The 19,858-nt window shown below is 40.5% G+C and overlaps 1 protein-coding gene across 6 annotated transcripts in view; it reads right to left on the bottom strand.

The window, feature by feature from the left end:
• LOC116069094 (POTE ankyrin domain family member A-like) overlaps positions 1-19,294 on the bottom strand; it is a 106,826-nt gene extending 87,532 nt beyond the window's left edge. For all 6 annotated transcript variants that reach the window (XR_004109832.1, XR_004109834.1, XR_004109833.1 and 3 more), the window contains exons 1-8: positions 18,914-19,294; positions 17,119-17,233; positions 16,785-16,958; positions 13,610-13,716; positions 9,208-9,345; positions 6,556-6,617; positions 6,110-6,145; positions 3,841-3,877 (exon numbers count right to left, since the gene is read on the bottom strand). Coding sequence is in view for 3 of the 6 variants with exons in the window: in XM_031339449.1 (XP_031195309.1) it covers positions 3,841-3,877; positions 6,110-6,145; positions 6,556-6,617; positions 9,208-9,345; positions 13,610-13,716; positions 16,785-16,958; positions 17,119-17,233; positions 18,914-19,158 (914 nt within the window). In the remaining 3 variants the exon portion in view is untranslated. The remainder of the gene's footprint in view (positions 1-3,840; positions 3,878-6,109; positions 6,146-6,555; positions 6,618-9,207; positions 9,346-13,609; positions 13,717-16,784; positions 16,959-17,118; positions 17,234-18,913) is intronic.
• Positions 19,295-19,858: the final 564 nt, after the last annotated feature.

Genomic DNA, 19,858 nt, shown 5'->3' with positions numbered 1-19,858 from the left:
TTTTGGAGGGGAAACTGGGAATGGAGAAATTCGCATGTAAATAAAGAAAATATCTAAAATTTAAAAAATTTAAAAAAAATAAAAAAATAATAATAATTGGGAGAGGGTGGGGTGGCAGGCATGGGGAGGGGGAAGGCAACAGGGGTTTGTTTTTGTTGTTTTTGTTTGTTTCTTTGTTTTTTGGAGGGAAAACTGGGAATGGAGAAATTTACATGTAAATAAAGAAAATATCAAAAAAAAAGAAAAATGCAAATTGATCCATTCCTATCTCCTCTCCTCGTACAAAGCTCAAGTCCAAGTGGATCAAGGACCTCCACATAAAACCAGATACACTGAAACTAATAGAAAAGAAAGTGGGGAAAAAACCTCAAACACATAGAATTGACAAATGAGACCTCATAAAATTGTAAACCTTCTGTAAGGCAAAGGACACTGTCAATAGAACAAAAAGGCAACCAACAAATTGGGAAAAGATGTTTACCAATCCTATATCTGATAGAGGGCTAATATCCAATATACAAAGAACTCAAGAAGTTAGACTCCAGAGAACCAAATAAACCTATTAAAAAATGGGGTACAGAGCTAAACAAAGAATTCCCACCTGAAAAATACCGAATGGCTGAGAAGCACCTAAAGAAATGATCAACATCCTTAGTCATCAGGGAAATGCAAATCAAAACAATCCTGAGATTCCACCTCACACCAGTCAGAATGGCTAGGATAAAAAAACTCAGGTGACAGCAGATGCTGGAGAGGTTGTGGAGAAAGAGGAACATTACTGCATTGCTGGTGGGATTGCAAACTGGTACAACCACTCTGGAAATCAGTTTGGCAGTTCCTCAGGAAATTGGACATAGTACTACCAGAGGACCCAGCTATACCACTCCTGAGCATATACCCAGAAGATGCTCCAACATATAATAAGGACACATGCTCTACTATGTTCATAGAAGCCTTATTTATAATAGCCAGAAACTGGAAACAACCCAGATGTCTCTCAACATAGGAATGGATACAGAAAATGTGGTACATCTACACAATGAAATACTACTCAGCTATTAAAAACAATGAATTTATGAAATTCTTAAGAGAAATGAATGGATCTGGAGAATATCATCCTGAGTGATGTAACCCAATCACAAAAGAACACACATGGTATGCATTCTCTGATTAGTGGATATTAGCCCAGAAGATCAGAATACACAAAGTACAATCCACAAACCACAAGAAACTAAAGAAGAAGGAAGACCAAAGTGTGGATACTTCGTTCCTTCTTAAAAGGGGGAACAAAATACCCATGGAGGAGTTGTAGAGACTAACTATGGAGGAGAGCCTAAAGGAAGGACAATCCAGAGACTGCTTCAACTGGGAATCCTCCCCATATTCAATCATCAAATCCAGACACAATTGTAGATGCCAGCAAGTGCTGGCTGACAGGAGCCTGGTATAGCTGTCTCCTGAGAGGCTTTTCCAGTGCTCAACTAATACAGAAATAGAGGCTCACAACCATCCATTGGACTGAGTACAGGGTCCCCAATGAAGGAGCTAGAAAAAGGACCCAAGAAGCTGAAGGGCTTGCAGCCCCTTAGGACAAACAACAATATGAACTACCTAGTACCCTCAGGGCTCCCAGAGACTAAACCACCAATCAAAGAGTACACATGATGGGACTCATGGCTCCAGCAGCATATGCATAGCAGAGGATGTCCAAGTCAGTCATCAATGGGAGGAGAGGCCCTTGGTCCTGTGAAGGTTCTATGCCCCAGTGTAGAGGAATGCCAGGTCCAGTAAGCAGAAGAGGGTGGGGTGGTGAGCAAGCGGAGGGGGGAGGAAACAGGGATTTGTTTTTGGTTTTGTTTTTATTTTTTATTATTTTTTTCTTTTTTCTTTTGAGGGGAACCTGGGAAAGGAGATATTGTATGACACGTATAATAAATAAATAAATAAATAAATAAATAAATAAATAAATAAATACTGGTCTCCTGCTGTCGGCGCTGCTCTTCCCGGTCCTCTAGAACTACTTCCTTCCGGTGACTTCCACTTCTACTTCCACAGGACTCAAGGACAGTCTCCAAAATTGATATCTCCAGCCCAGGAAAATAATAAGATGCGTCCAAAGCATCAAGCTAAACACAGCCATTTTACTAACTGCCCAACAAAGCCATGGTGACTTCAGTGCCAGGAGATCCTCAAACGGTCCTACCCACCATGGAGTTAGGAAGGTTGCCAATCGATTCAGGAACGCTGGAGGGAGAAACCCGCCTCGGTCACAGGTACACCTTGTTCCTCAACTTCTAAGGCCCTGCTGCTTGGTGGGCTCTACGGCCAACTTGGGGTGATGTAAACGGTTATCAACCTCTAGCTGCTACAGAGACTGGCCCCAATGGCTCAGATTACCCTACTGACTTTCCAACAGAAACGCTGATGTCTTTCCATTCCTGTGAGCAAACAAGCACGCAGTGTCTTTATCAAGATTGTCCTGAGTGTTCCACGTTTATGTGCGGGCACATTTCAATGGGCCTGCCTATAAACATTCAATATCTTGGGTCCTTAATGCCTGCTTTCTTCGTACCAAATTTGTCAAATAATATTGCCTGCATTCTAGTCCTTTCTCTAAAACCTGCATTCTGTTGAACCCACATCCTTCTCTTGATCCATGTTTGTTAACAGCATTCCATTATCATCATCACCATCACCATCATCATTCCCTTTACATCCTGATCGCAGCCCCCCACATCTCCTCCCAGTCCCATCTTCTGTTAACACCATTCTTCTCCTCTACTACCTTAATTTTATTCTTATCCTGTGCCAGTGCAATTGCTGGGTTCTCTTCCTAGTTACTCTCTAAAATACCCATCTATGGAATCAAACAAAAAATGACAATAGGCCTGAATACTAAAGCCCATGGGTCTAATGTCATCTCTGCCATTTTTTGTCCATCCAGAGAATTCACATTAATATCTTTTGAGTTTTCAGCTCTCCATCTGGATGAAGCACAAGAGTATATTTTGATTAGTTCTTTGATTCCTTAAGATTCTGAAAATTCTTAATGCTTTTGAATCTTCTCTACAGGAAAACAGAATATTTAGCTGGCAGCAATTTTACAAACAGGAAAAACAAAGGGAAAATGAGAAAAGGTGATTTTTATACAAAGAAAACTTTTTACCACAAAAAAAAAGCCAAGAGTAGATAAAATAAAATGTCATTTGACTAAGTATATAGAGAAGCTTAAAGGAAAAAATGAAAAATTCGTAATCAGGGAAACTAATTTCCAAATAGCCTTTTCAAAGGTGTTAAATACAATATAGATTATATGCTTGCACACAGATAGTCTTCATTTTCAGAAAAGAAAATCTTCTCCTGAAGTTGTTTCTGTGGCCCTAAGTCCATGTTCACAAGGTATGCAGACAACTGTTGGTACAAGTCAAGACTAACATTGCAATTATCAAAATTCTCAGAAAAAAATTTATGGAGTAGCTGCACTTCCCAAGAAAATCCCAGAGGAGCTCATCTATAAATTCAGCTTCCTCAGTTGATCTGACGTAGACCTCATTTAGCTCTCAGGAGCTACACAGGTCCTCGCCAACCTGTGGCTAAGCATGAGTCGGAGAGCCAAACAAGATGGCAGTCAAAGCATGAATGGATGACTTTCAGTTGCAGCTGGCTACTTAGTGAGAAACAAACAGTGATAACATGTACCTTGAGTGTCTGTTGTGAGAATCAGAATAAACAACAGTATTGAACTGTAAAGTGTGTGCCTCCCACAAGGAATGCTGACCAAATGTTGCTTTCTCATCTGTCCACTCAATATTTAGATGACAATCAGATTTTAAGACTTACCTGGCTAATGAGTCGTTTCCAGCATCAATTTGTTTTGCTAAAGAGAAACATGAAATGTGTTTTAAACCAATGAAAGAAAAGTATCAAATATTCAAAGTCGATGACCCAGGAGTCTCTGCTAGAGGCATGTTCACTGGGAAAGGGACCATAGGAATCCCCCACAGTAGATATGGATTATACTGCAGATGGAGTGATGAGCATATTAATATTTTTTTTCCTCGGGCTGGAGAGATGGTTAATAGCACTGACTGCTTTTCCTAAGATCCTGATTAAAATCCCAGCAACCACATAGTGGCTCACAACCATCTGTAATGAGATCTGATGCCCTCTTCTGGAATGTCTGAAGACAGCTACAGTATACTCACATATAATAAGAAAAAAAATTTAAAAACACAGAAAAAAAAGGGTTTTTTTCTCTTGTTTGTATTAGCGGGACACAAGGAGAAAGAAAAAACTTATGACATTATATGAAACAAACTGTTGTGTACAGTGACCATAATCCCAGTGGACTAGTATGAGACTAACTTAAAATGGTGTCATATCCTAAAATAATGCCATCAAGAAAACCACCTGACATATCTGGACTGATAGCATAGGGAATTAAGGGAATAAAGACTTCAGCCATACACCATCCTGAACACTGTAAATCGCATCCAATAAGAGAATGTGTGTGCTATAACAAAAGAGAGATTTTTCAAGCCATCAGTTTTCCAGGTTAGGATGAATATACTATCCCAATGACACTTACACTTTCCAGGTGCCAATGAAGAGCCTCAAGAGTCAGCAGTCCCATGCTTGTACCAGCTAACTGTGAAGGTTTGTATATGCTCAGCCTGGGGAGTGGCACATTAGTGGGTGTGGCCATGCTGGAGTAGGTGTGTCACTGAGGGCGTGGGCTTAAAGATCCTCATCCTAGCTGCCTGGAAGTAAGTATTCTGCTAGCAGCCTTCAGATGAAGATGTAGAACTCTTAGCTCCTAATGTACCATGCCTGCCTGGATCCTGCTATGTTCCTGCCTTGATGATAATGGACTGAACTTCTGAACCTGTGAGCCAGCCCCAATTAAATGTTGTATTTTATAGGGCTTGCTTTGTTCATAATGTCTGTTCACAGCAGTAAAACCCTAACTAAGACACTAACCAATATGCTTTCTCAGTAAAAGCTATTTTCTTGTTCTTCTTATCTGTAGAACAAAGTTCAAATTCATATAACATTCTTCCTCCAGTGGAAATGTTATTAGATCACTTCCTTGAGAATGTGTCCATTGCACCTAACACAGAAACACTTAAAGGAACTGGGGCAGCCGTCTGTTGCCTGGGAAGACATGCTCTTTTTAAATGTACAGCTTTGTTTTCTATAAAAACAAAAGTTGTTAAGAGCCTACTAGACATGAATAGAACATAATAGTCCGATCATGATATTGGTACCAGTATCAATGAAAGCATGACATCATTTCTCTCAAACTCTCTTATTAGGTAGAAGACCACTCTAAGGACAGAGCTTGGGGGATGGGGAGATGATTGAGATAGCTTTAGTGGTTAAAAACACTTACTACTCCTGCAGAGGTTTAAGTCCCAACATTCACGTGGATGCTCACATCTGTCTATAACTCCATTCCAGGAGATCTGAACTCCCCTCTTCAATGGATGCTCACAACTGTCTATAACTCCATTCCAGGAGATCTGAACTCCCCTCTTTGCATGGATGCTCACAACTGTTTATAACTCCATTCCAGGAGATCTGAACTCCCCTCTTCACATGGATGCTCACAACTGTTTATAACTCCATTCCAGGAGATCTGACCCTCCTCCCTCTTCTGGCCTTCACCAGCACTTCACACATGGTGCACGTACACCCAGGCAAATTGCTCATGCATGTAATAAGTCATTTTTATAAAAGCTTTTGGAGGACAGTGAGATGGCTCATGAGGCAACATCGCTTAGCATGCAGAACGAGCCACTCGAATCAATAGAAACCATGTAAGGGGAGAAGGAGAGAACTAACATCACAAAGTAGTCCTCTGACCTTCAAGTGCATGCCTCTGCAGCATGTTTTCACAAATGTAACAATATATTGGTTTTATATATATATATATATATATATATATATATATATATATATATATATCATATATATATCATATATATGTAACAACATATATATACATACATGGCTTTTTACATGTAGAATACTTTTTATAGCTTCTGATAGTGAGCAAAAACAATAGGAATAAAAAGGCTGGAGGTAAAGCAAATTATACAGCACTTACCCATAATGCAGGAGGTATTGAGTTCAACTTCTAGTTCTATAAAAACAAAAGTCTTGATTGGTTTTGTCTTCTCTCTCCTCTTTCTATTCTGTAGGTATATCTCTGTCTCTGTCTCTCTTTGTCTCTTTCTCTGTCTCTCTCTATATATATGCACATGTTTATGGTGTGGGGTTTTCTATGCATATACATGCACATACCTATGAAGTCCAGATGTCAATATTAAGGGTCTTCCTCAATGACTCTCCACGTGATTTTTTTTAAAGATCACACTTCCTATTCTGACATTCATTTAATTTATGTCTGAGATCATTCTGACCTGTAGACTATTCAGAAAGAACTCAAGAAAATATGAATATAATTTTCTGGCCTTTTTTGAATGAAAACTTTCTTAAGTTTGATATTTTAGTGAATGGTAGGACTACAAAGAGCAGTTCATTTTGTCTTACCTGGTTCATTATCATTTTTGTTACTATGTAGATTTTCTTCAAAATCCAGAAGTGTCTGTCTACTGTTGTGTGAAAAATATTAAATATAATTACTACTTTAATACTTATCTTAAAAAGCATTTTAGTACATTTAGTCCTTAAGGATATTACAAGGGTTGGGGGTGCAAAGAGGTAGCTCCATTGGCAGAGTGTCTGTCTAGCACGCACTAGGCCTTGGTTCTGTCTCTAACATTGGATATAGCCAGGCATGGTGAGATGCACACACCTGTAATTACAGTGTTTGGGAGGTAGGGGCAGAAAGGTCCACACGTCCAAGGTCATTCCTAGACACACAGTGAACTTAAGGCCACATGAGGTACATGAGACCCTGTCTCTAAATAAAGACTATCATTGAAAATAGTAGAGGAGCTACTAGGAGTTTTTACCTCATGTTTGAAATTTATGAGCCTTAAATTAAGTCTTTTAATGAAGCCTATAATGAGAGAAAAGAGACTAAAGTAAAGGGGGCATGAAGTAAGAGAAATAAAGCTTATGGGTGGACAGGATTTGCTTGACAATACCCTGATGTCAGAAGACATCCTCCCTCTGCAATTAAGAGCTACTGCTCAAATTCTTTCCGGTAGACATTAAGTGTTATTCAAAATAAATAAATAATAAATAAATAAGGATTTCATTGCTTTCATTCTGTAGGTTTCTTTTAAGATTTTATATGATATATTAAAACATGTGCAGGAAAATACCAAAGCCAACAAGAATTTCCTGGTGCTGAGCTCTTCTCAACCCCAAATAAAGGCCAATGTGTATTTCTTTGCACTGTCTGAAATTCAAATATTACAGCTGTTTAGAAAATGTTAAGCCCTCACTCTTTAGTTATTAACTATTCTGTTTTGTGACTTATGATTCAGAGAAAATGCATTGTTTAACCATTGGAAACCAAGTACTTTATTGATATATTACCTACTTAATTAATAGCGGCTCACTATTACTAAAATTATCAGTCCTACTGAAGGCAGAAAGAGACTTAATCCCAACACCTGGCTTTGCTCTCATCTTTGTCTTCTCCCACCTATTTTAAATCATCCTATTATCTCCAAATGACTTTTTTTTCTTTATTTTGTTTTGTTTTCTTTGTTTTGTTTTGTTTGTTTGTTGAGACAGAGTCTGTCTGTGTAACAACCTTGGCTGCCCTAGAATTCTCTTTGTAGACCAAGCTGGCCTCAAACTCACATGAGATCTGACTACCTCAGCCTCCCAAGTGCTGCAGCTAAAGGTATGTGTGCCACCACACCCAGCTACCTGATGTAATTATGTTCTCTTATGCCCTACTGTTCTTTGGATCTAGAGACATGTTTAGCTGTTTCTTTGTGGGTAAGAATTCAAAAATCTCTGTAAACCTAAGACCAGAACTGAAATAACTTGAGAAAAATTTACTGCTATAGACAGAGGGGGAGAGAGAGAGAGAGAGAGAGAGAGAAAGAGAGAGAGAGAGAGAGAGAGAGAGAGAGAGAGAGAGAGAGAGAGAATATGAATCAGTAGAATGCCTGCCCATGAAAAAATTAACAGCAGCCCTAGACAGGTTAATACAGTGCACCCCAGAACCTAGGAAAAAGTATACAAGGGGAATGATCAGCCTGTGATATAGATCAAGTATTAATCAAAAGAGGAGTTCCAAGGTTTTTCTACAACATGATTTGAATGTTTATACAGTTTATATCTGTCAGAAACAAAAAACACACACACACACAAATTTCTCAATGTGAATTGACCACAAAAGTCTAAGCTAATATGTGAGTTCTATATGAGATTCTGAATGGAAGGGAAGGGCCAGATTGCTAACGATGTTTGTGGCAGAAGCTAGGAAGTCCAATTGCCAAAAGATAAAGTGTTGCTTTAAGAATAGCTGGATTTTACAAAATAAGTACATGTAAACTTAAGATACTGTAACTTTCAGGGCTGAGTGTATACTATAGTAAGGACTTAGAGGTCGGGCTTAGTGTGGACAACGTGGTGGTTAAGATTAACTGGTATCCAGTTTCAGGGTGTGTTTTAATAGGGTTGGAACCGACAGACATAAAGAATGATAGGCTGTCATTCTTCTGCTCCATCTGACTTTCCTGAAGAGAACTGGCTTCCTTGGATCTAAGAAACCCCTTCAGCTACTGAAGAATGAAGGAGTAAGGCACAGAAGACAGCTCCCACAGCAGAGTGGGACTGTGTGCTAAAATGGACATTTCAAGACCTGACTGGCCACGCAACAGCTTATTGAAAAGATCAGAAATGTGATAGACTATTTAGACCCCATATCTAGGGGTTATATTTGGGGATGACATGAAAAAATGCTGAGATTCTCTAAGGTTTAATAGGTCTTTAGGTCTCTTGGCTGGAGATTTAGTAAAATGATGGGAGGCTCGCCTGGAACAGATCAGACCCTGGGTCCAGTGTCCAGCATTCATCACAGCAAGTCCAGCCTAAGCGTTCCGTCCCCAGTGCTGTCCCTAGCTACTTTTCTACACTCCTGACTGACTGAGTGGACTAAGTCACTGCCATTCTGAAACTGCACAGTGCAAAGTCGCCTCACCTAGATGATGCAATCGCCATGTCTGTCTTGAACTTCAATACAATTTTACTTCACGTGTTAATGTAAATACTTACAAAGTACAGTGGCCTTCGATAGCGTAGCGTAATGCTGTCCATCCAAAGACATCCTTGTAGAAGAAATCAATACCTTTCTCAAGGAGTAATACAGCCAGATCTCTTGATCCACATCTTATAGCGTATATCAAGGTGTTTCTAAAACAGCAGATGTACAGAGTTGCTGTTAGGAAATGAATGAAATGAGCTAAATCCACATAGATGTGTTCTACCAACTCACTGTCTTGCCTGGCCGTGTAGAATTAACCATTTACTAACAGACTTAGCATCATGGGACCACACTTGTTCCTCTTTGTGGGACTATATCCCAAGATAAAGAACAGCACATACAGAAAACCTTTTTGCCCGTTGGTTACTTTAAAGTAGAACCCCTAACTTCCATGGCCTTTGGAAAAAAAAAAATAGCTGTGCTCAGGTCATGCATCCGAAGTAGTTGAGGAACAATTCACATTACACTGATCTGATAGAACATTGTATGTATACACACACACACACACACACATATACACATATATACATATATGTGTATATATATAATATAGAATATATATTTCTTAATAAGCCAAAGATGAAATAATTCAATGCTATTGCATGATTTGAGTACTACAAAAATAATAATAAAATTGATAGTTTTTAGTTAATGATGTTGATGACCATGTACTATACACTAAATAAATGCCATGCAAAGAATTCTATAACCACTTATCAAGGGTGTCATCCTCTCTTTCAAAACAGGGGATATATTTTGCTGTGAGCATCATTCTGAAAATGACATGCCTAGCTCCTGGGAAAACTGAGAACTAAATCCAGCCTTGAATGGCTCTGAAGTCTCCCCTCTTTATCATTTGCTTATGAGTTACCTTCATTGGAGTTTATCCACTGAATACTGCCTTAACTCCTTTCCATTGTCAAGTAAATATAAATAAATTAAAATAAATCAGGGAGGGCGATACAAACATTTAGTAATAATAAATAATAGTCAGCCAGGCGGTGGTGGCACACGCCTGTAATCCCAGGACTTGGGAGGCAGAGGCAGGTGGATTTCTGTGTTTGAAGCCAGCCTGGTCTACAGAGGGAGTTCCAGGACAGCCAGGGCTACACAGAGAAACCCTGTCTCAAAAAAAGAAAACAAAAGAAAAGAAAAGAGAAAATAACAAAATAATAGTCACTTAAAGATAACCTGATATCAATATTTTTACGAAGAAAAGCAATTTAAAGAGTCATCCCCTTATTATAATTTTCAAATCCTGAAATACAGTGTCTCCAAGTATACAGGAAGGAAATGTATGGATACTCTTAAGATCTCTGAGACCTCATTAGAAAGGTTTTCTTTTTTTTTTTTTTAAAGATTTTTGCCTTTGTTTTCATTTTGCATTGATTTTCATTTTTATTTTTAATTTTTTTTAAAAAAAGATTTATTTATTATTATGTGTGAGTACACTGTAGCTGTCTTCAGATGCACCAGAAGAGGGCGTCCGATCTCATTACGGGTGGTTGTGAGCCACCATGTGGTTGCTGGGATTTGAACTCAGGACCTTCAGAAGAGGGGTCAGTGCTCTTAACCGCTGAGCCATCTCTCCAGCCCGGGTTTTCTTGCATAGTGAACAGTAATTAATGCAGAAACTCACAGCTGGTCAAAGTGTAGAAAATGAGTGACAAAAGAGGCCTCGGCCATAAGTGGGACATTTACATCACACCCCTTCCTCAAGGCCCGGAGACCCTGAGGAGGGGGGAGAAAGGAAGGTTGTGAGAGCCAGAGGTGGGGAAGGAGTGGACTGGATCCGTGTCCTCTGGGCTGAACAGGGCGTCTGTGTTCGGGGATTCACCCCAGCTGTGGACGCCTGCGCGAGATCGAGCCAGTGAGATCTAGCCAGTCAGCCTTCTAGCGCGGGTTGGGGAAAGGCTCAAGAGTCCCGACACTAGCTAAGGAACTGTTGACAGCTGATGTGGAAAGAGAATCGGGTATCTTTAAGAGTGTGGCTAAGGGGTTAAAATTTGAAATGTAAATGAAGAAAATATCTAATTTAAAAAAAAAAAGTGTGGCAGCCGATATGTCAACCAAGCTCCAGTAGATGGCATCACAAGCAGAAGTATAGGGACAGTGGAAGGAAGTGTTATTTATTTAAAAATAAAAAAGAGGTCGGAGGGGAAACTGGGAAAGGGGGTACCTTATGGCATGTAAATAAAGAAAATATCTAATAAAAAAAGGAAAAAAATAGAAACATGTCAGTACCATGCCACGGACTCTACCTGCTCGTTTGGCCTCTTTATGCCAGATGTCAGGGTACGTACTTGGACATGTTGATGTTCAGGAATTAGAGGTGTCTCTAGTTTCTCTGTTGCCATCCCAAGCCTGGAAACTTCTGGAAGCCCTGATGAAAAGGGGTGTGTGCCTTCTGAAGAGCGACTGGCTTACTGAGCAGTTCCGTAGAAGTGTTTGGTTATGGTCATCACCAGGCCAGCTGGCCTTCGAGAGTAGTTGGTTCTCTGAGCAGCTGAGGGGAATCTTTCCAGAGTGGACAGTTCACTCTGCCAGTTCGGGTGAGACAAAATTACTGAATAAAAATATTCCCATAGTGGAAAAAAAAAGAGAGAAAACACATATGTTGCTGACTGTTGTTCATACAGGCTATTTCTGCTGCCCTGGAAGGGCTTAGTGAAGACTGACTTAATTCAAGTCACCTTTTTTTTTTTTTTTTGGTTTTTCGAGACAGGGTTTCTCTGTGTAACCCTGGCTGTCCTGGAACTCACTCTGTAGACTAGGCTGGCCTCGAACTCAGAAATACGTCTGCCTGTGCCTCCCAAGTGCTGGGATTAAAGGCGTGCGCCACCACTACCCGGCCAGGTTACTTTTTAGTAGAACATTTACAGGGGACAAATCTGCAAAATGTTTCCCACACAGGGATACCCTGCATCAACAAGTTTGTTTGGCATTTAAGTCAGGACTTAATCTACAGAAACCAGTTACCGATCGGATAGCAGTCCTTCAGTAGTGGTTACTTAATAGATTTGGAAAATTTTTCTTAAGAGGCATTTACAGTCCATTTCTTTTCTGAAATAAAGTTATTTTACTTAATATGGTTCCACTGTCATTTCTGCAAAAAAAAAAAAAAACCACTATGTTGGTAGCAAGGGTGGACACATAAAACAAATGAGGCTTGACTTTGGTTTTGTTGGACCTGTGGAATACTGCTCCCAGTTTACATGTCTAAAAGCTGTCTTCACATTTGTGTCTAAATTAGGGGACACATGGTTTGGGAAAAAAAAAAAAATTCACCTAGCAGGGGACTACAGAGAAATGGGCTTGGTTTTTTAAGAGTTCTGTTATGCCACAATTTGAAACACTCCTGACAACAGTAGCAGTAATTGGCATGGTAGCAAGCATGCGGATATACAAGGTGCTGTGAGGACAGGCAGCCTGAGAAGTCAGGTTTAAACTTAACATGTTTTCTGATCGTAATGACAGCAGAGGGGGTCTGTAATTGTTTTCATTTGTAGCATAATGAACTGTTACAGAAAGATGACCTTTTCATTAAAATATTTTTAGAAATGAAAAATATATATATATGTACTTATATATATATATTCATATATATATATATATATATATATATATATTTCCCATAGTGAAAAAAAAAGAGAGGACACAAAGTTGGGTTAGAAAGATGAGGGGAGAAGTAAAGGGGACGGCTGTAGGGAGCGTGACCAAAATGCAACACATTAAATTCTCAAAGAGTTACTAAAACTATTTTAAATAAAATAAATAAGTAAAGGTAAATCTTAAAAATGAAAAAAGGAGGGCTGGAGAGATGGATGGCTCAGCAGCCAAGAGCACTGGCTGTTCTTCCAGAGGTCCTGAGTTCAAATCCCAGCAAACACATGGTGGCTCACCACCATCTGTAATGGGATCCGATGCCCTCTTCTGGTGTATCTGCAGCCAGCTACAGTGTACTTACATATAATAAGTAAATAAATCTTTTTTTTAAAAATGAAAAAGGAAATACTGTAAGATGACCAGCAGTTTTACTGTGAATCAAACATATCACACTAGAAGTTCGTACATTTTAAAAACAAAAGAAACTCATTTAGCTCATCAACTCCTCAGGTCACAGACTGACAAAGTAAGATTACAAATAATAAAATAACAATCTTCAGGCAGTATATGAGGCAGTGTGGCTGTGTGTGTGTGTGTGTGTGTGTGTTGTTACTGTTATTTGCATTGCTCACTTCAAACAATTGCATGTTTCCCTAACAGACGAAACGGACACTTATGTCGATGCTTTCACTGTATCCTCATACATTAATCCTCTACTCCCAACCAGCCATGTTTCTGAGCTGAGTGCCTGCTACCGGTCCAGAATAGCGCTAAGGTTTAATTTCTTTTGAGACCAAACGGCATTACCTTTGCAGGTCATCTACAACATGTATGTCTGCTCCCATTCTTACTAAGAACTCTGCCACCTCCACCCGCTTTTCTCTGAGTGCCAGCAACAGCGGTGTGAAGCCATCCTGCAAAACGACAAACAGCAATTTGTAATTTTAAAAATTACAGCTTACCCAAAAACCTTACAAAGGACGCTACAGACACAAACATTGAGAAGACTGTAACATCGCAGTGGATAAATGACTCTTCCTTCTAACCACGCTGCCTCTCCCATGTTCTGCTTCTCTGGCCTACAGCGGTCACATGAGCCTAAGCCTCTCCAGTGCCCACATCAATCCTACATTGTGGCCTCAAATATTTGTTTCTATTACAGTGTCCACTATTAGAAGCCATGTTATTACTCTCCTATGATCTAAAAGCCTCTTGAGAGCAGAGCCTGCCGCCTCTTTTCAACGACAAGCCAAGCCCCATCATGCAGTGGTAAGGGATATTCATGAGTGAGTGAATCAATGGCCAAATTTTCATCTCTACATCAAGATTTTAAAGTAAGTACATGTGGGCCTCAGACAACATGGCTGCCTTCTGCATGGGAACCCAACAGTACAAGGTTCAAGGGAGACAGGGCTTACTTAATTCTTTGGGAGCAATACAAAGTTAAGAAGTCTCCTGAAACTTAACAGTAGGTTCAAGTCATGGAGGAAACTGGGTGAGTAAAGCCAGGGCCACTTTGAGCTCATATCCCCTGTGACCTCATGGCCACTGTGGTGTGCTCCAGAAGGCATATAAAACCCAAGTATGTTTTAGAAACGTTAGCCTTCCAAAATGTAATAAAAAACTCATCGTACTTACTTCTTTCTGCCCTTGATAATTTATACTCCACTTGTGTTCTATTTTTCCAGCACTCACAAAATGATTAATACTAGTCACATAGAAGATGAAGTTAAATGATCCCTATGGACTTTGTAGTGTGTGTGTGTGTGTGTGTGTGTGTGTGTGTGTGTGTGTGTGTGTGTGTATGTTTACAGCTTCCAGATTTTATCAACCAAACATCTACACTGAGATTGGTGACCAAACAGATAACTGTTTAAGCCACAAGAAGATTCATGTTTTCTTATATTCTTGTTTGTTTGGTTGGTTGGTTGTTTAGGTTTTTCAAGACAGGGTTTCTCTGTGTAGCCCTGGCTGTCCTGGAACTCACTCTGTAGACCAGGCTGGCCTCAAACTCAGAAATCCGCCTGCCTCTGCCTCCCAAGTGCTGGGATTAAAGGCATGTGCCACCACTGCCCGTTTTCTTATATTCTGATAGAGAAAATTCTAGATATTGTAACTGACATTTGAGGATATGTTAACTTGAAGAATGTACTGATGTGAAACCTTTAACAAAAAGCAATCTCTACTTATGAAATCTTTGAAGACCTTCTAAGAGTAGTGAATAATCATTGATAGTTAGAAGAGAAGTGGTTTATTCTGTAAGCTAGTAGTCACTATTGATTGTAACATTTAGCTTTGATTGTCCACTTGGCACAACCTGGAATCACCCAGGAAGAGAATCTCAATGAGGGAGCGCCTACATTAGACTGGCCTGTATGCATGTCTATGGCCAACTGTCTTTATTAAGGGGAAAAGGCTCAGCCTGCAGTGGGTGGCACCATTCCCTAGGCAGGTACCTGAACTATTTAAGGGTAAAAAAAATTAGAACTTTGCACAATCAAGCAAGTGGACATGAACTCTCTCGTTTTTTTTCTGCTTTGAGTATAGATGTTATGGAACCAAGATATGACCCAAGCTTCTGATGTGGTAACTTTCCCAAGATAATAGACCTAGAATTGTCAACTAGAATTGTCAACTTTCTCCCTGAAGTCACTTTTTGGTCAGGATCATTTTATCACAGTCACAAAATAACACATCCATGAAGTTAGGCTAGCATTATTAGAAAAGACACACTAGCAGGAAGTAGTATCTAATCAAATTCTAGTTCCTTTAGGGATGTCAGGATTTTAGAACCCAGAAATACCTATAATTCCGGTTATCTGTTTGGAGTCTCCTTTTAAAGCAGAAGTTGTTTCAGAATCTCATAGAAATAAATATTTTCTGAGATGCATGCCCATCACAAGTAAGTGGTACACTGAGTCAACCTGTACACAGCTGAGGCTGAGAACCAGAGCCCACACAAACAGAAAGAACTTCAGTCTCACCTATATGGGCATGGATGAGATTCTCTTCATCATTTGGGTATTTGACTGATAAGAGGGACTCAGTGGCTAAAAACAGGGAACACACAACTCGGAATGCAACATAATTTCAATATATAAAAAAAGTAATATATAAACAATTAAATATTTTATGCCCCACCCCCAGCAAGCAATTGTAGATTTGAGAACAGAGCTTAGTTTTTGATGTTGTTTGTTTTGTGTTGTTCTATTTTGTTTTTCCTAAATTGATTTCTCTTTCAGAAACTATACCAGTAAACAGTTCCATCTTCCCTCTAGTTCTCCACATAACTAGCACTTAGTCACAACCACTCTCATCTTTCCAGAGTTTCCTTCAACATGATATCCAGATATGCTGGCAGTCAAGTAGCTTTCTTGCTCAAACAACCACAAATTGTTACCTTCGGCATGAAGAAACACTGCAGTGGCACACATTAACTGATTTCTTTTTACATTCCTTTTGCTTTATTGTCTCAAGTAATTTTTCATTTTACATAAGTACTTTTGTTGACTTTAAGTTTTAACCTAAAGCCATTTCCACTCCACACCTCCTCTTCCTCAGCCGTGGGTCACTTGGCAATAACTTGCCAACAGCATCTCGAGTTTCATTTTACGTAAGTACTTTTGTTGTCTTTGAGTTTTAACCTAAAGCCATTTCCAAAGTAAATTTTGCTATCTACTGAGGTTGCTTTATAAGAGTCAGGAAGAAATGGTAAAAAAAAAAAAAAATGAGGAAATTTTACCTTTATCAAATTCAGTGATTTCTCAACTATTTCACATTAAATGTGTCAGAGAAAGTTGTACATCAAATATTTCTCTCAAAGCACGGATGTTGAACTCACGGCTTCTGTGGTTAAGCCCTTTCCAACTACTTCCGCTTAGGAAACACTTGGGTTTCTAAACATGAAACATTGACCCCCGCCTCTGCCGCTGTGAAAACATCTATTCCAGAGACTTTGAGATTAAAATGCAGTGAACTCTACCTTGGTTTTTTGTTCGATATCAGCGTTGTATTGAAGCAATAGGGCCACCATCTCCTCATGCCCGTTGTACACAGCGTAGTGCAAGGCACTGTTGCCACTGCTATCGCTAATGTTTGGATCAGCGCCATGCTTGAGCAGCACAGTGGCACATTTCTGCTTCCAGCACTGGACAGACTGCAATTTATAACAAGAAACAGATGGTCGGCTCGAGGAATTCAAGATAAATGTCCCACGGGAGTTGCCAGCAAGCCATAGGTAATGGAGGTAGAGTTCTTTCCACTGTAAGCACTTCAACCACACCTAAGCCACGCTGAAATGAATGGCTGCCACATACCTTCATCAGAGGGGTGATGTGGTTCTTGTCCAAGGCATCGATCTCACAATTATTGTTCACTAGAACAGTCACTACTGGTAGCCGGCCATAGACACAGGCAAAGTGCAAAGCTGTCCTGTGGGAATGAGAGGAATGCTTGTGACATTGTAGAGCGCTGTCTCAAAACCCGCAATTTTTTGTGTGTGAATATAGCATTAAATATCATGTCCTTCTTTTACCTTCTAAGCAAATCTTCAATGTTCTTCTTGTTAAGGGGGACAAGATTCACTCTTATTAAAGAAAAGGGATCCTATTTGAATCCCTATCTCCACGAGAGCTATGCACAGATCACATGATCTCCTTTCTGCAAGGAACAAGCTGTGTCACTGAGCTGCTCATTTGAATCAGTGGCGTGTTTGCATAGAAAAAAGTATGGGCCAATACAAAAGGAATCAATGGTATTTTTATACACTTTGTCTCATCTTGCTTTGTTTGGCCAGTGTGTGTGTGTGTGTGTGTGTGTGTGTGTTATTGGTCTTTTGCTTTTCCATTCCATGTTTGTGTTTTTATGAGACTTTTTGTGTGGATTTCTTGGTTTTGGTTTTTGTTTGGTTTTTTTTTGGGGGGGGGGCCTACTGTTTACTTGCTTCTTAACCAGAGAAAGGGTATGGAGTCAGGTGGGTGGGGATGGGGAAGATCTGAGAAGAGTGTTGAGAGAGGGAAAGCTTGATCAGAAAACATGAAATTTCTTTCTTTCAATAAAAAAAAGAAGCATCTCCTTTGAATTAAACTTCTCTTAGGTTTAATTCCCCTCTAAGCTAAGTCCCTTACTAGGTATTCCTGTGCCTCAGTTTCCTGGTCCATAAAATTAGAAACAAAAAGGACAGACCGGTCTTGAGAAGGCCACCAGTCCTTGGTGGGTCTTCTCTACCTTCGCTATGTAGTGTCCTTTACTAAGTGACTCTATTAATTACCGTGCTTACATCTGTTTAACTTTCTCCCTAAGAAACTCCAACTCTGCTTCAAAAACATGCTATGAGAAACCGGAGGAAGGGAGGTAGGAAGGGGGAGGAAAGAGAAAGAGGGTGGAGGAGGAAGAGAGAAAGGAGGGGAAGGGAGACACCAGCGGAGGAAGGGGACAAAAGAAGGGGGAGGTTAAAAAAGAGAGGGGGCAGGGAAACGGAAAGGGGGAGGAGGAGGAGGAAGAGAAGGGGAAGAGGGGGTGAAGAAGTGGGAAGGAAGAGCTGGTTAGAAGCACACACTTCCCACATGAACCAGGGATTTAGCTCAGTGGTAGAGCCCTTGCCTAGCAACTGAAAGGCCCAAGGTTTGGTCCTCAGCTCTGAAAAAAATAAATAAATAACAAATAACAAGAAGCACACACTTTTTTTCCCAAACGTCTGTACCGAAGACAGCACCAAAGATTGGTGTGCACGCTGTGAATAGAACACGTGGTTCACTTTACCCCCAAACTTCAATCAATATTAGGTTTCAGTGGAAAGCACAGCTCTCCAGCCACAGGCTCCTCAGCGCTTTGGCTTTTGACAACAGACATTTGACAGAGCTGTGGTTGCCAGTTCTGTTGGAGTAAGGAGAGGGAGGAGAGTGGGAAGCAGTTAAAAGTTCCTGTTTGGCAGTTCGGAACCCCTCCTAGGTGAGCAGGTCTCCAGGGTGGAGCCCCAGAAGCACAGGCAGACACCTCCCCCATGCTGGGTAGGCACCCAGACTCTCAGGGAAGACAAGAAGACAGGAAGACAGCCCTTCTCCCACAGTGGCCTGCCCAGGAAGTAAACAGATGCCCTCCCTCCAATATTACCTGTCCTTGCGGTCTCTATCGTACACGCTGCACTGTCCAAGCGTGATAAGAATCTCCATCCGGCCTGCATCGCCCTCAGCTGCAACCCGGTGGATCTGCCCCAAGGGTCTGTATGTTGTGTGATATTTCGGATAGTTTGGATTTTCACCGAAGAAAAACTCAGAGACAGTCATTTGTGGGGCATCGCAGAAACCCAAGGGTGTCTTTTCCTTAGCCCGAAAGATCTTCTTCATGGCAAACGACATTTGGCCTCAGGTCCCTTCCACACCTCTCATCTTTTCTGGTCCTCGGGTCTTAGTAAAATCCAAGCTTCACCAGCCACATTTGCACAGAGGACCTCAGGGCTTAAACGTCCACCAACCAGGGCCTTATACAGTTGGTAGAGGCACAGTTGCCAAGCAACGCTTCTAAGCACAGTGTGCATGCGCTAGCTTGCACAAGTGAGAAAGGGCATGCTACTGACACCCGAAGTCTCTGAGGCTATGGGCAAAGGTGCTGAGTAGTCTTGGGCAAAGCCGTGCCGGGCCAGTCTGAGCTGGGAAGCCGGACGTGTACATCCAAATGTCAGTGCGGGTTGGACAAATTTCATATCATTTCAACCTTTAATAGTGGGAAAAAACACTGCACATGCTTAGTTGAAAGCAGAGGGCAAAGTAGGTCAAAGACATAGTCACTAAATAAATAAATAAATAAATATTTTTAAAAATTGCTCTGAACCTGATCTGAACCTCTGTATTCCTCAGTTGATTCCCTTCATCATTTAACTGGGCCCTGCCAACCTTCATGGTCTACCAGTCGCCATGTTCGAGCTTACATTTCAGTTGCTGTGCTAAAACATTGGCTAAAGCAACATGGGACAAACAAGATCTATTTGGCTAGCAGGTTATACTTCATCATCAAGGAAGCAAGCTACCCAGAGAGTCTAGGTCAAGGCTTAGGGATATA

The sequence above is a fragment of the Mastomys coucha genome, unplaced genomic scaffold (genome assembly GCF_008632895.1).
Source record: "Mastomys coucha isolate ucsf_1 unplaced genomic scaffold, UCSF_Mcou_1 pScaffold22, whole genome shotgun sequence".
NCBI classification, from domain to species: Eukaryota; Metazoa; Chordata; class Mammalia; order Rodentia; family Muridae; genus Mastomys; species Mastomys coucha.
The sequence above is the reverse complement of the archived record's forward strand: the minus strand, read 5'-3'. Positions and strand labels throughout refer to the sequence as shown.